At 37.5% G+C, this 16,929-nt stretch overlaps 1 protein-coding gene across 1 annotated transcript in view; it reads left to right on the forward strand.

Moving 5' to 3' along the window:
• The window catches only part of LOC139734991 (uncharacterized), a 40,755-nt gene continuing 23,826 nt past the window's right edge, over window positions 1–16,929 (forward strand). The window contains exons 1-9 of the mRNA XM_071645767.1: window positions 1–104; window positions 4,376–4,496; window positions 7,664–7,720; window positions 10,032–10,135; window positions 11,344–11,429; window positions 11,891–12,511; window positions 12,797–13,008; window positions 13,916–13,983; window positions 14,718–16,381. Coding sequence (XP_071501868.1) covers window positions 1–104; window positions 4,376–4,496; window positions 7,664–7,720; window positions 10,032–10,135; window positions 11,344–11,429; window positions 11,891–12,511; window positions 12,797–13,008; window positions 13,916–13,983; window positions 14,718–16,381 — 3,037 coding nt within the window. The remainder of the gene's footprint in view (window positions 105–4,375; window positions 4,497–7,663; window positions 7,721–10,031; window positions 10,136–11,343; window positions 11,430–11,890; window positions 12,512–12,796; window positions 13,009–13,915; window positions 13,984–14,717; window positions 16,382–16,929) is intronic.

Genomic DNA, 16,929 nt, shown 5'->3' on the forward strand with positions numbered 1-16,929 from the left:
ATGGATATTCTGGAAAGAATTTTCCCGAAAGTCCAAAATTTGAGGGACTTTCTGGAATCGTTGCCCAAGTGTCCCGACGTCATTACATCCAAGGATAAAGCTGGGTGAGTGGTCTCAAAGCTCTTACTCCTTCACGACGGCCCAATATCCTGAAAATATTAAAGATGTAAACCACATACATGTATAATCCTTGATTGGACCTACAATCTTATGAAAGAATCAAAAGTGAGAAAAACAAATCTTATTTCGTGCAGCATGGGTATAACAAGTTTAGTTTGACCATGAGCAGGAACCTTGAACTTTTTATTTTAAGTGAGAGTGAAATTTGAAAGAAATCAAGGCATATACAAATTTGTGTGTGTGTGTGGAAAATCGCATTAAATCATTTTATTTGCAGATGAAACAACCAAATACATTGTACAGTATATCCATGTGACATATCACAGTGGTGATGTGGTTGCTGTACTTCATACACACTATTCAGTCTTTTTCTTCGCTGGAACTTCCAGAATTACCATTTTCTGTGACTTGTTTTTAACAGTTTGTTTCTACTAGTATTTTTCTGCAGTAGCAGAGATAACAGAGTCTTGCCTGTTCAGACATTTTACTTTGAATGGTCCACTGATTTGTGCTTGCCAGAGGAAAACGGGGTGAGCAAACTCGTTGAGCCCTCCTCAATCCAGATCATTTTCATGTCTCTAGATCTGTTTTTTGCCTCTTTTGTCTTTATATTGTCAAACTTTCAGAATACAAATCCATGGCATGTCGAAGTTGACTCTGATGTAGAGTAAAATCGGATAATAACAGAATGGCCCAAGCTTCATCAAAAGAAATGGGAAAGAAACAAAATTTTAAAGTTTTACATGAAATCATGAAAAAAGTGAAAACTGTTACTGGATGCAACCATGTATTCATGCAAAGTAAAAAAAGGTGGTAATATCACCTCATTGACTCTTCCGCTGGTTGGTATCCGAAAGTGTCCTAATTTTTTTTATTTTTTCATTCCTGATTAAGCATCTACAATCCTTTTCCCCCTGAAAGTCAGCTTTACTAGGTTTTTACAGCACTATCAATGATTTGATGGGTAAGGACACGACTTATTCATGTATATTTCACGTCATAAAAGGAAAGTTTGTGACGTTGGATGTGCTGGCCAATGGGAGCCTTTTAAAGTGATGATGTCATCCCCACCTCAACTGCGCACATGTATGCGACTATAGAGTATCGAGGTGATCAGATGTCACAGTCTTTTGCTACATACTAGCTTGGGACGGAACCAGGTGCAAGCATAAATACCTGGGTCGGGTGAGGTTATTTGGGACCAGTTTCCATGGCGATAAATGGCATGGAATGACATCACATTTTGGTACTCTATTACGACTGTATTTGAATGAAAACACGAAACACATTCTCTTTCTTATGGAAGGTTGGAGATTGATGAAACCTACACTGTATAACATTCTGTGCGTCCGATTTGACTAGCTTATTTATCAAAGCTGACTTGAACACTCCATGATGTGAAATGGCACTTTAGTCATAAACGGAGGGTGTGATGTTTCAGTGCCACTGAAAATTTGGTGAAATGGTCCGCAAATAGCCCACTATTATTTGTGCGCCCTAGGAGAGTGGTTTGGTCGTGCTCTGTGATTTTGGGTCAAAGTATCAGAGCTAACAATGTCAGAGGTGAAATTTCAAAGGTATAATGTGGGTCTAAACTGTTCTTGAAATGTGATTCAGGACAAAGCAAATTTGAAATCTTTAGCAATTTGTTGTGACATTTAAATACAGTTGTTATGTTTGATATCTTCTGTGTTTTCACATCTTACATCTTTACTATAGACATTTTTTTTTTGTTCAACCCGATAGACTACTTTGTGGTTGAATTCAAGAAGAATTATATAACCAAGTAATCACTTTTTTCTTTCTGAATATCTTTGATTTTTCACATTATGAGAACTGTTACTTTAAGGGTAGTAAAATTAAATACCATAAAAGCATGCTAGGTCGGAGATACCGTACATAAGTCGGTGACACAACATTTGCTCCTTCGACAATTGCTCCGGTCTTATTTTCTCCAAGGACTTGGGGTTAGGGTTAGGGTTGTGATAGGGTTTTAGATTTAGTTTGATGTGAGGATAAGGTTTAAGGTTATAGGGTTAATTATGTTTGTGGGTAGAATTTATGTTTGGCTTAGGGTGCAGATATTTCATGGGAGCAATTGTCGCAGGTGCTAATGTCATGGAACCACATATTAGTCACCTGCAAGCTCTCTTTCCTCCATCACTGACCATTGCATTCTCCAGTTCTGAAAATGACATTTCTGTAGACTATCAGCCATACAAATTTCATAGATTATACACATATTATTTCAATGAAATTATGAACTGCTCTTTTCGGTTGTCAAATCTGTCCATAAACACTGCCAAACTGATACAGAAGAACAATTTGTTTTATTTTTTTTATCGGCAGTTTTCTCTGTAGGCCTATAAGTTCTGCATCTTGTATTTGTTTTAAAGAGAATTGAATTGAATGTTCCTTTTAAGTAGGCGGTTGCTTGAACACATTTGGCTTATAACAGGTGCATTTTCTAATCTCTCACTTGTGAATGTGTAATTTTGCTTTGATAAGGCAGTTGTAATTGTGAGAGAATGTCACAAAATTAACTTCTAAGAAGTCAAAACTTTTGCAGTGACAATTCAGTATCCCTTGATTTCCCTTTCTGTTGATTCTTGACACACTGTTTGTTGTTTTAAGGCAGATTGAGGTGTGAGCAGAATGCACTGTTACACGTACAACAAGCAGTCACTCGCTGTACGTATTAGCCCAAACCTGCCAGAGATGGCAGTAAAAGAATTGACAAACTTTCTCATCACTACAAAACCATCCTTCCTATTAAGTTTATATTAGGATTCTGGATGTGTAATTTGCATACAATGCATAATACAATTGGTGTATGTCCTGAGATAACTCATTTTGGTATTGTGATTTATTCGACCTTGCCTGTGATAATTTCTTACCGCTCTTATTTTTAATCTTTATATCACTTTTTATCTGTGTAGATATCGCATCTTTATTGTGTCCACATGTTTATTTTGTTGTTGTTGTTGTAGTACTATGTGATTTGACAGATAATTTGTAGCAGGGTTCACTTAATAGCAGGCCCCTGGACCCTGAATGTGACTACCCTTTTTTAAAATGAAATTGAATAGATAAATTAAATGTCAGGACGCTTGATTCACCAGTTATGATTCTGTAACATTTAGATGTTATCTATTAGGTCGAGTAATCGGAACTGGAAACTTTCAAGGAAAACATGGACATTCGAGGAATCATGAAATTTCCCAGTGGTAAACCTGGTGGATGGTCGAATCAGAAATTTGATATGACTGATTCAAACTAAAATGATCTGATTAAACTTAGTTGCAAATGGAAGCTCTTTAGAAGGGACTATCATATTTTGGGACTTTTTTTGAAATATGATATTCTGTTCAGTAGCTGGAAATGGGATATGAATAAAATGTAATAACAATGTAAGTATGGGTAAACAAAATTGATACAAGATGTTGAAAATTATGAGCAGTACGTTAAAGGAAGAATCAAATCAACTTTAAATCAATCCTGTCAGAATCTCCATATGATAATCTGAGTGATCTCATTCATTTCAATAAATGCATAGTTTAATTGCGCTGATGTCTGTTTGTGACTCTGAACTTCAAAAAGAATATCAGGATGGTTATGGAAAATAAGAGTAAGATATGTTCATTTATCTGCATGATGTGCAGAATTTTGTACACAAGATTAAAATGACTAAATTTTGGAATTGGGAATGAATATAGGAATATAATGCTTTGTCTGTAGCAATTACACAGAATATAAAATTACGATTATACTGCAGAACCACAGGTTATATCCTACTTTAATTCAGGATGAGTACCCGTAAGCATAATTCTTTTTTTTTTTTAATGTCTGGCAAATATACTTTATTAAATGGATACGGAGGCATTTTAAATCTTGAATCATAGAATGTTTCATGTTGTCATGCGTGCAGGATATCCATTGTGTTACTAATTAAGTGTACAAACTGGTGGAATCACAAAGTTTTGATAAAAGATAGACCCTTACCCTTGGAGTGTGTTCACTTGTTTTTTCAATTGTGTCCATTTTTCCTCCCATGTCCATATGTAAAGGAAAAAAAAAACCAAACCACACAAATCTTTACAGTTGCTTTGAAGTTCTGTTCTTTTTTTTTGAATGTACATGTATAACATTCAAATTGTAGACAAGACTTCTCATGTCCAGAGCATTTGTCAGGTAGATAAGCTGTGAAACATTGTGCTGTTTATTTTGTGCGTGGTGCATTGGAATTCCTTCGCAGGTACAAAGCCTTCTTGCAAATGACCGTCCTCGGTATCCCATCATGCCATTTGGGATATTCTGGACCCCTGGACTTCCTGCAGCACTCGGATCAGATGGAAGTTGTCAATAGGGTTCTATGTGTGAGTCTTAAAGAGCCTTGGCCCTACAATTGCATCTTGTTTTGTCTCATTTTCATATATCAACACGTTAACACACAACACTTGTCAAGGCAAGGGTAGATAGTTAAGATTTACTGAAGGAAACTGAGAAGTATCATTCGTGCATATTCAATATTGTGTTAAATGAACTGTCCTTATCAGTTGAGTGAAAGTCAAATTGACATGTATACCACTTTGAATCATGTTTTTTTTTTTTTTTTTTTTTTGATGGATATAAATAAATTATTGAATTGAAAAATAACCAAGTGTTTCACGACAAAAGCAAGAGTCAACAATGAACAGTTTAGCAACAACCGAACCAATACTGCAACTTTGGCACATGTCTTTGCCTCATGAGTTAACCAGTAATCCCCAAGAAAGACACAGGCAGCCACACACACATACACACATACACACCGACGCACAGACACAAACACACACATACAGTTGTACAGACATTATCCTGCCTGTGTTCAAGCACAGATGCACTCGCACATTACACACATGAAGTACATAGACAAAAAAAATCTAATGTTCCTGAAGGCAAATTGATTATATCTGATTTAGTTTATGTTGACAGCAAGATATTTGATGCAAGCTCATCTTTACATGAAATTCAATCTGTATGAGATCTTAGTTTTCTTGTGAAATTATCGCCAAATTGATTGATTTATACCAATCAAATCTTTAAAAATATACATTTTGAGACTGAATTAAAGGTCTGTCTTATTTGGTCACAAATAATAAAGGAAATTAAAAAAAAACAGATGTAGAGCATATTTGATTCCATCTGTTGTTGATATAGTATGAATATTCAAAGTACTAGATTATTTTGAGACAAAATTTTGTTTTCGTCTGTTAGGATGCAGGTAAAATCCTTCAGGCCTGACATATTTAGAAAATACAGGTGCTTGAGATTAACCATTGATTAACCAGTACTGCCTTGATGAATCATGTTTCTACAAGAAAAGTAAAAATCTAATTATAGGTAAATCAAAACAGTCACACAACGTAGAATAGTCCACAAATATTTCCTTTTGAATTTATTTGGGATAAATGTATTTCTTCGTAAGACCAGTTCTTTTACCACTTTTTTTTGACAGAAGGGAAATATCACAAGGACAAAAGAGTGGGAGAATAAGGTGTTTATTCTAATAACAAAAATGTCCCCTCTTTATATCATGATGATTCATTCTAGTCCAAGTCAGTTTTAGTTTCATTCCCAAGTGTATAAACAATAAATTGTTATCTGTTACAACAAGCAGCGAGCAGCGGATGATATCTTCGTCATCAGCTTAACACAGGATGAAGAGAAATAGTGTAGTACCGGTACCATAAATTCTTCCAATGATATATTTTGACAGGATTTTTAGCCCAGGTATTTAGGTAAGGCCGTGAAATTGTTGTCAACGTTTGCTTTCAATGTTTGAATGAAAAACACAAACAAAATAAAATAGGAGAAAGCACAACACTCGTATCAACTCTTCAAGAACTGTTTTGCAGAGAGCAACGAAACTTCGCAATATCATAACTTTCCTAATTTTGATCCCATTGCAGTTTAAATATAGAATTTTACTCTTTATTTTCAGACTTACTTTTAACTGGTCCGGAGTTCCCCTTTAAGAGACAGAAAAAGTATGGTCATTCATTCAAACTTTTATGAGCTTTCTCTATGGCACAAAATACAGGTATTCTTACAGATACAGTTCACCTTTGGGAGCAGTGATTTTAAAAATTTTCGAGTTATCACATTTGATGCATATGTATAGGTCAGTTGTATCACAAAACATCCTATCATATAAAAATTTTGCAATGAAACCAAAGATATAGGGAGATATCACTGTTTTTCTCACTAAACCATAACTGTAGACGGTTTAGTCTAGAAACAATTTTATCATAACTTTTGTTCACATTTTGTATATTCAACAATACTTAACATTGGTTATCCTGATTTAAATTTTTACAATGGTTGTTTCTATGCCTAACTCACATTTTAGAACTATTTTGAAGCACTAAAGCTGGCTTTTGTTTCATCTGCAAATGGTAAATAATGCCTTTAACCTAAAAACAATGATCTGTGAGGATTTTAACTGATGACAAAGTCCGGCATGAATCTAGCAAGACTACCATGAAATATAAAGTGAAAATGCTCTGCAAGGCCACTTCAGCAGTTACATCAGGCCATCAACTCCCGAGAAGCCACATATTTGTATTTTATGTCATAACTTTTAGTAATCATTACTAATATTTCATACGGCAAAATTGAAACTCCCCTTCGGTTTCAGCCCCATTTTGGCCATTTACCATTGTCCATATACAACTGTAGGTTGCAGAATGTCAAACCCTGTACAGTGCACTCCTGTTATAACAAACGTGGTCATATTGAGATTTTGTTACAGATTACAATAATGAATAGTTCTGATTGGACACATCAGCGAGCATCGTCCTCGGTAATCAAAAGGAACCAGAAAAAAAAAAAAAAAAAAAACCCTTCCAATCATGTTACTCTTCTGCTGTGACACATAGGTGATGTCTGGAGGTTGAAGCCTTGCAGTCTTTATACTCGGTGAACTTTTTTCTCGCGATAGGTGCATTGAACCTTTGAACTATGTTGCTTATTTACACTTGTAGAAAAGGCAAAGATCAACTCTTATTTACACTTTAATTGATCATGACGTAAATGTAAAGTTCACTGACTACGCGATCCATTATCACAAGTTTCTGTTGATCACAGAAAATCTGCCTTTTGCCGACATCCAATTGCACATTGAAGCACATGACAATCTCTAGAATCTGAATACTTCATGATGATAGAAGTTCATACTAATGATGAATAATAAATCTTTATAATGATACTTAAGAATAGCTCATCCTCACAAAAGCATAAGGTAATATCTGATGAAAATATATATATATTTATTTTTTTTTACATGTAATGGAAGAATTGTAGCTTAATCCTGGATGCACTTTGTTATTGCATATTTATGTTTGAAGTGATTTGTCAAAGAGAATATTATTCTGAAATATGAGAAAAAAAAATGTGTGTGCTTTTTTGGAAATTAAACCCCTGAAATGGTAACCACTGGTTGTGTGTTATCTCCCTGTGTCCATCTGTATGTTTGTCTTGTCTGTATTTCTGTCCTCACCAGCGCCTGGAGCGACAGGGCAAATGTGGAAAAAATGTGCTGCTGAATGGATTCCGATCTGTAAGTTTTGTTTGTTAAAAGTTATATTCTTAGCATGCCTTCATGTGATGTGATATTTATGGATTTAATACATGTATTTGTTTCTTCTTTATTGGTGTGACCTAATAATGATTTTTTTTTTTTTAACCTGCATCACACATATATGTGACAATGCACCTCAAAACAAACAAAAAGTCGCCAGACATGAATTTTTATTTAAGACCATATTCTGAAAGAGCAGACTTTAAGCTTTAAAATGATGTATAACTCAAATCAAATGGACTCTCCTAACCTATCTAAATATTGGAAAGGAAGCACAAACTCAGGAAGTGTGCGAACTGAGAAAAGAGGCTCTGAAGTATAGTGTCTATTCAAGCGCTTAATCTTTACCAAACCGTGCTGGCTGTGCGATGAATGTGACAAAAAACAGGAAGTAAGCCACCAGAGTAACAACAATGAAGGGATTATCAGATTAAACTGAAATTTAGCATGCCTCATTAACACATTCTGTTCATAATCAATGCCAACTTTCAAAGCAGTAGCACTATCCTTTCAAAAGTTATTAGAGTTGAAAGTGAAGAGTGTGGACAAGGTTTTTCAGAAATGAAAAAGGGATTCTAAAGACACACCTAATCACACTATTCTACCAAAAATGTTCGAGATAAACTGCTAAAAAACACACTTTCCTGCCCGTTTTATGATACCAAATTTTAGCATAATGTAAAAGAAGACCCGCTCTCTTAGAAAATATGAAAAAGTCAAGTTCGGCTAGGTTGACCCATTTCACTTATTTTCAGTCCTCACGCAAAATCAGTGTGTGCGACTTTATGTTCGTTTTGAGGTGCACGGTCACATATATGTAATTAATGTGACAGAACAAATTTGATATATTGTACCTGTTAGATGAGTCTTTGCTTTGTTTAATTTTTTCCAGAATTGAATGAAGAGAGAAAAATGAAAACTAATGTACTGAAATGTTGAAAGTGGTGATTTTGAGATCACCAAATGTGCTTTTTCGTACGATTCTTATGTCTTTGGTTTAATTGGCTTAAAGGTCGTACATCCGTTTTGCAAACATTACAAATTTTTTTAGTGGTTGAAGAATGATGTCTCCCAACATTAAGTATGAAATCTGATGGTAATACACCTCAGACTTCTAAAAAACAGAAATGAAACACTAGCTCCATGGTGCTTAAGAAAACACTCCCCTTGGGTACCGAGAATAAGAGATGCTCTTTTGGGTCCGAATAAAATCACTGGAAAGCTTTAGTATTGGTTTTTCCCTCCATCATAAAGAAGTTTCCAGTTTTATCATTCTGGAAAAAAGTGTTAATTATCTACTTACTTCTACAATTTACCAGCTTATGAAAGGAATCTAATTTTTTGGGTTGCAAAGGGGACACACAAACACAAACTTTATTGTGTGCATTTGTGTTTGTGTGTGAGTGTTCTGAGCAGATTTTCTGCATTGTTATGAGTAAATCAGTAAGAGACAGGTGGTGGTGGGGGGGGGGGATACACTGTATGTATGCGGTGTAAGATATATAAAGTACTGGATTTCGTTTGAACGAGCGGTTATATAATGAAGCAATGTGTTGGTCATTTGTCTTTCTGTTTTTTGTAGATTTTTCTGTATCTGGTCCACTATTTAATCATGTTGCATTAAGAAAAATGTTGAATTGTTTTATTGTTAGTATGATTTTCCTATTGTTGAGCAAAATTTAAAATCAGGAACCCCCCCTCCCCACCCCCCCCCCCCCCAAAAAAAAAAGAAAGTTGCGATCTAATGTAGATACTTGATTTGATGGTTATGGAGCTGGTTGATGTGCTTTAATCCTTTGTGTGTTTCGATTGCCAATTGGCACAGAAAACCCCATAGCATTGTACACACTGTCCAAAGTCCCTGGTAGAAAGAGGATTAAAGGGATGGTACAGTATTGGTGGAGATGAGAATTGGGCTTTTAACTTTTTGCGAGATACCAAGAAAACACTTATGATATAGTACAGAACATACCATTTTAAGAGGAATTCAAAGTTTATTTGATGGAAATCAAGTTTGGAATGACTGAAACATCCAAAAACAAAGTAAAACAAAGTGATTGTAATGATAAATTATTAGAATTGCTCTTTTTTGGATATCTCAGCCATTTCTAAACCAATTTTCATCAAATAAACATTGAATTCCTCATAGAATGACATGCTCTTTCATATTTTATAAGAGGTTTCTCATTATCTCACCAAAAAATGTTAGAAACCCGAAATTAGGTCTCAACCAAAACTATACGATCCCTTTAAACATGATTCCTATCATGCTTCTTCAATGTGATGACAGTGGGGAACAGGAGGAGACTTCCAGGGCCCAGCATCGGGGATGAACCTTCCAAACAACAATAGTATTCAGCTCAGAACCCCCTACTGGGGCAGACTCCTCAGCAGGTGAGCAGGGACAATGAAGACTAATAATCTCTTGATTTCATTCTATTTCTTGTCTGCCATGGACTGTCAGAATTTCAGAGCCTGGTTATTTGTTCCATGTTCACTATGTCACTGCCGACAGCCAGGGGTTGCCTGCGGGTGGAAGTGTCACGTCAAGGGATCCAATTGAAATAGTTGAACTGAAAACATATTACAAAATAAACACCTAAGACTTTGGCCTTATCCAATGCACAGCAGTTATGGATATGTTTACTGGTGTGAAATTGAATATTCCATATTTCAGATTTTAGTCTCATCAGGCATTTCTTTATATTGTATACAAAGAGGCTGTAATACTATTTTTTAAAAAAAACCTGCTTCTTCTGTATTTGGGTTATAATACACAATGTTTGATGAATGAGAATGGCAATATTGATGCGGCTTTCTCGCCAGGGTTCCCATCAGAAATGTTTGTGCCCCACTGAGCCATACATAGCATATTCAAAGCATGGTGTAATGATCCTACCTCGTGCATGGTGTAATGATATCTCCCTCATTCCCATTCAGTATTCTGATGATATTCCCCCTCAATATCAGTCAATATTCTGATGATATCAACTCAGTACTAGTCATTACTCTGATGATATCCCTTTCAATACTAGTCAATATTCTGATGATAATCCCCTCAATGCCAGTCAGTATTCTGATGATATCCTGCTCAATGCCAGTCAATACTCCAGATTTACAAAAGGACTTTGAATGTACATCCTGGTAGTCCCGAGGTGAAGTTAATTCTATCATCTTGCGATTTGAACTTAAGACACTCACATGTGCTTGAGATAACTCATTGTGTTTTACAAAAGATTACAAATGCCTGCTGAACTATTTTTGAGTTTTCTGCTATCACAATATGAAGAATTTGTTCGCAAAAACCGATAAGTCCATTTTTGAAGATTTTGAAGTACGGTCTTTGTCATAAAGTACAAAATAATACCTTTTAAATGATATATTGGTCACTACATATAAAGGTACATTTTTGAAGTTATGGTCAAAGAAGCAAAAATTTTCTTATTATTCTCTTTATTTTTCTTGACCTTTAATCGCAAATATCTGCATTTGGCAAATATGGACTTATCGGTTTTTGCGAACAAACTCTTCATATATTTGTATGTATGCTTGGTCTAGAACAGTCAATGATATTGATATGTTCATTTCTGCCTGTTCCATAGGATTGGGGATGAGTTAATGATGTACCTCTTGGAAAACCTATCAGTATTCATAGCAGCCCCTCCATCCTGTTACATTCAGCTGACAGGTGAGTTGCTCATCAGCGTGATATCAGACCATGTTTGTTTGCTTGTTGTTTTTTTTCTCATTTTTTCTGTAAACGGAGTGGAGTAATTGTTTTTTTCCTGTAGTGCATACTCAACGTTTGTATTTTTGCTTGCTTTTACATAAGTTGCCATGCCACTGTTTGACAACTGCTTGATTTTTCTGTACTCGTAGGGCAATGCTGACTGATTAGACTGACTGATTTCAAGAATGATGCCCTCATAAAGTATGATTTTACTCTACTTCTTGTTTGCCTATGCTTCTTGTGTTCACAGATATAGAAGGAAAAGATACAAGAAAAGCCTAATTTTTTTTTTTGTCACCCCTGTATCCACCAAATTGTACTTTTATTACAATGTATGTGCATAAATTCTTTGAAGATGTTTGCCAAAAGTTTTGTTGTAATATACATGTTGTTGTAATGTACATGCCTGTTGCTATCAGGTGCACCAATAAGTACCTTGATAGCAGATGTCACATCACAAAAGCACAAGTCACAGGGAAAGATGACGCTCACAGCGAACTCGGCAAAGGAGAAGATGAGACCTGAAAGTGCAAGAAGACATCACATGGTTGGAAGGAGTGATGCAGGAAAGTCGAATGCGACCTCATGCTCGCATCAAGGCGTTGCCATGGAGACGAGCCATCTCCAGGCGTCGCTGAAAAGGAAACAATCTGGGGAGGAGCACTTGGATGGAGATGGCAGTGATGCAAAGAGACACCGCTGTAAAGATTCAACAGGTGTCAATGTGAGTGTCGGTACTTGTGGTGGATTGAGGAGGGTAGGTCCCGACAGACCTATTGATCCAAGGAGTGAAGAAGTGACAAAGCCCCATCGGAGTGCTTCTCACCATCACCACACTCGAGATGGCCGGGGGAAGTATGTCGAAGATGATGATGCAAGTGAAAAGAGTAAGGGGAGGAGGAAGAGAAAGAGTGGCTTCCACGAAAATCTAGACGGCGGCGCATCGGATGCTTTGAAGCACGTCAGAGGATTGGAACGAGCATTCTACATCCTGAATGCCTGCTACTCCAGAATGACAGGGCGCGACTGGCCAAAACAGAGTAAGAATCTAGCAAATAAATGTCTTCATCCATTTTAAATCAATCCTGCTCTGACAATTTAAAGAAGACTAGTTCTGCAAACTGCGACATTTTCTTTCCACAATTTCATACAGAAAGTAAAATCAGAATCTATGGTCTTCTTTAAAAATGAGCTACAATTCAGAGAGAAAAATGGAAAAAGAGGGGCTGATATTATTACGACCATTGCCTTGTGAATCATGATGTATATCCCTTCCAACAGTTGTGTTTCTCCATTATATTCCCTATTCAACTCTTCTTACCAAGGCATCCTGGCAGGACTTGCTGCATCCAACGCTGGGGCTCGTAGACTCACCCAACATATCTTCACTTCGCCAAGTGAGGGTGCCACCTCTTACACAAACGCAGGTGTTGCCAAGCAGGGTGCGTCGTCAATCAAAGGAGCTGGTTGGAAGGGGATGGATGGAAATGGTGGTGGGAAACCTGGGGAACAAAGAAAGAAGAAGAAGAAGAAACCTGTAAGAAATATGTCAATGCCATTCTTTTCACCCCTGTTCGGTTTTAAATGTGTGATGTCTTTCCTTAGGTTTTGTGAAACTCATGTTTGTCTGTTCAGTTGCATGGGGAGGTTGTTAAATAAGTTGTTTACTCTTGAGAGACTCTTATAATCAGGGGCCCATTGCATAAAAGTTACTATTATGGTAACTTTGCCATCCAGTGATAACTTCCATAGAATTCTTGGTTTTGATTGGCTGTAGAGTATTGTTGCCATGGTAGTTACCATTGGATGGCAAAGTTACCATAATAGTAACTTTTATGCAACAGGCCCCGGGCTACTCAAGGAAAGTGTGCATTTGAACTCCATCACCCTGCACATTTCTAGAGGTATGGGGTTGTATTGACCAGTTATACTCTACCACAAATGTATAGAAGTATTTCACTACTATAAATGTATAAAAGCAATTCCCTGGGTACAAATGTGTAGTTTTGGTATTAAAAGCAGAAAGACTTTTTCGTCATTTGAATAGCTGTTCCCTTCTGCTTCCTTTTCTTTTACATGATTTTCTGATTCTTTTTTTTTTTTTGGGGGGGGGGGGGGGGGGGGCTGTGACAGCATATAGCTGATAGATTCGTCTTTTTATAGCCATTACCTTTTCCCAAGCTAGAGATGTCTAAGATTGCCCAGAAAGTCAGCAAAGCAAGGAATTTTGAAGAGTTTGCCATTTTGATTATTGGTTTTCCACTGGCATATAAAATGGAAACACAAAGAGATTAATGTGTTAACCTTTCTTTTCTTCTGGTTGAACTTAAACTAAAGTAAGATAATTTACTATCGCTGATGAACGGTATGAGATATCCCTGTGTTCTGTCATCCTGAAAACTGAATGTTAAATTTCGTTCTTGTTATGGTTTGTATCGTCATAGCCATCGCGGACCCCGAGGCGTCTCATCAAAGTTCAGCGACTGTTGAAGACCTTTCTCCAACATCACAGGTAAGTAAACATGTTTCAGTTATCTTTGTGATTTTGTTTTTGTTTTTGTGATGTCAATGTCAGACAGAAGATAAACGAGAACAGAAAGACTTAACCCTTTCAGTGCTTTGTTCACTGATATTCACGCATGCTAGAATGCCTTCCTTTCCTCTTGGCAAAGATGTCTGGAAACTAATTGTTATTGAATAGAGATTATCTTATCCCTATTGTATCACGATGGCCTTCCTGTTGGCCGGAAGTACATTGCTACTTTTGAGTTGACTTGCTGATCTACATCTAGATCTAGTTTGGAGAGATGATTGAATGCTGATGTAAAAGATTGACAAGAAGTCCCTGGGCGCTTAAAAGGTCGAAGCTCGACAGCCATGATTAAAGTACTTATCAACTGCTTGTGTATTTACCATTATGTTGTATAATAATGGAAATAAGGAATGTAAATGGCATTGATATTTCATGAGATGTACCGTACTGGTAGTTACAAATTTCACGTTCAATTGACAGGGATCAGCCTTTGAAAGGCCTTTATGGCCTATTGTTGATTGCTCCACATTCAATATATTTATTGCATCTTGCATGATGTAAGTTGTAAATATTGTTATGTTTGTATTTCTTTTTTTTAAATTTACTCTGTGGAAATAAATGAATTGTAAAAAAAAGATGTGTGAATGTGTCTTGGCAAATGTTAATTTTAGGACATGAAAACTGATGACGTTTTGATTACTTCATTTCCCCAGACGAGTCAACGTCACTGCCTTGCTAAATCACCACTGTCCAATCACCATACCAGAAGGATCGATCACCTCTGTTCTTGGTGACGATGGTGATGTTTATACAAGGGCAAAGTTCAAAGGCTCAGAGGTCAGCAGTACGTTGCAAGCCAGTTGCATAGACTCAGCGGAGAAGGGCAGAATGGTAAAAAAGTCAGCACATCTGTCCACCCTTCAGTCAGAAAGCCAGGGAGTTGGCTACGTTCCATATGTCTTCTGTCGTAGAGGGCGCACCCTAGCTCGTGACTGCCAAGGGGCTAGCGTGAAGGGTGATGTTTTGGCTGAGGCAAAGCCAGGAGGCGATGCTGTGCACGTTGTTCTGAGCCAGAGCCATGCCCATGATGACTTCAGGGCAGGTCCAAGGGATGCCTCTCCCATCGCCATGGAAACGGATGACACTCCATCACACTCCCAGAGGAAGAAGACTCAAGGACAAATAGAGGGTGTTGAGCTTCAGGTACGTCACTCTGCAAGCATAGCACATGACAATCTTGTAGGCAAAGACACTCATCATCCACATAGGAGTCCTCCAAAATTAGAAACACTGAGCCCAAGCTGTGAACAACAGGAGAAAATGTCATCAGGGTCACCTCAGGAAGAATTAGAATCAAGCAGTATTAAAAAAGATGTCTCTACATTACAGGAATCCCCAATACTCTTAGATTCAAGTGGGCAAAGCTTGGCTGCAGATGACATTTTATCTCCTTCCCCTGATCAGCAGTGCAGCGTTTCGTCCAGAAGACACTGGCAATGGAGTCGAGGGGAAGCACATCAAGTTTTAGGAGATCAGCAAGCAAAGGGATCCTCTCTTAGCTCCTCCTGCTGGAGCAGCACATCTGTAGAATGTCGAGGGTCATTTGATGCTGCACCACCCCTGATGACCAAAGATACTGAAGCTAATGAGGAAGGGAAGATACCCTGCTCAGAGTGGCAGTTGCAACATGAGTCTGTGAAGTGTGGCAGGACTGCAAAAACTCAAGGTGGGGAGCTGACCGGCACACTGGCCACAAGCCTGCAGCAGGGAATGGACAGTGATCATCAAGATCTGAGTGCAGAAGTCCTCAGTAAGTCGGGGAGTGGAAAGGATTTGGCAGTGATGCAGACTAAACAACCATCTAGATATATGTCCAGCTCTTGTCTGGAACATGGAAACAAAGTGGGGGATACGGGAAAGCCTCCTTCAAGTCTTCAGCCTAGTTTATCAAGTTTTGAAGGTCACAGAACATCTCATTTCACACCCTCTTCAGTTTTTCATCGAAACATATCTGTCAGCAAAACCAAAGGAAAGTATGTGCATTTTCCAGATGCGCACACAGTTTTCAAAGAAATGAAACAGGACTTAGGACAAACCTCGTCATCGGGTGAGCGGCAGACCAACAGAGGGCGGTCTTTGAGGGAGTCTAAAAATTCCCTGACTGTGAAGGCCGGGAAGGGAAAGAAATGCAAGCAAGGAACGAAACTGGTCGCAAAGATGGAGAGAACAAGGATGAGTCTTCCAGACCAAGCAGCCCAGCTGATCAAGATGAAGACGTGTCCATGGCAGGTGTATCTCTTTCTACGTCATGTCCTCTTGACGGTTGTCCCAGGGGAACTCTGGGGGAGTACTCACAACAGGAGTGCCTTCTTGAAAGGTTAGATATTTTGCTCTATTTTTCTATACAGTGTGCAAATTTTCATTTCTTCAAAATTTTCTTCTCTTGTCATTTTTTTTCTTCAAATTTTTGTATACTTTTGCATGTGCCAAATATTGCATCAAGCTCTCTCCATGTTGGGCTGTTTCTTTGGGCATTCGTGTAGCTGTCGATCACTCATTCAAGCTTTCCACTTTTAGTGTTGTACTGTGTTTATGTCATGCATGATGTGATTTGGTTTATATTTTGTCATCTTATATATTTCTGGTGTTTGGGATTAGGATTGCATGTGCCCAATTCTGTCACAGATTAAGCTATTTGCAGCTTTTGCCATGAGAGATTCAAATGTTTTCCAATACATTTCTTTGTCACAAATTGCTTAAAGGACAAGTTTACCTTCGTAAACATGTGGGTTGAGTGAATGCAGCTTTATTAGTAGAACACATCAGTGAGATTTTGAGGAAAATTGGACAATCCGTTCAAAAGTTATGAATTTTTGAAGTTTCTGCTCAGTCACGGCTGGATGAGAAGACTACTATAGCTTGTGA

Source organism: Diadema antillarum, unplaced genomic scaffold, assembly GCF_040938485.1.
Source record: "Diadema antillarum isolate AM-2024a unplaced genomic scaffold, OU_Dant_1.0 seq00000561_RagTag, whole genome shotgun sequence".
In the NCBI taxonomy this organism is placed as follows: domain Eukaryota; kingdom Metazoa; phylum Echinodermata; class Echinoidea; order Diadematoida; family Diadematidae; genus Diadema; species Diadema antillarum.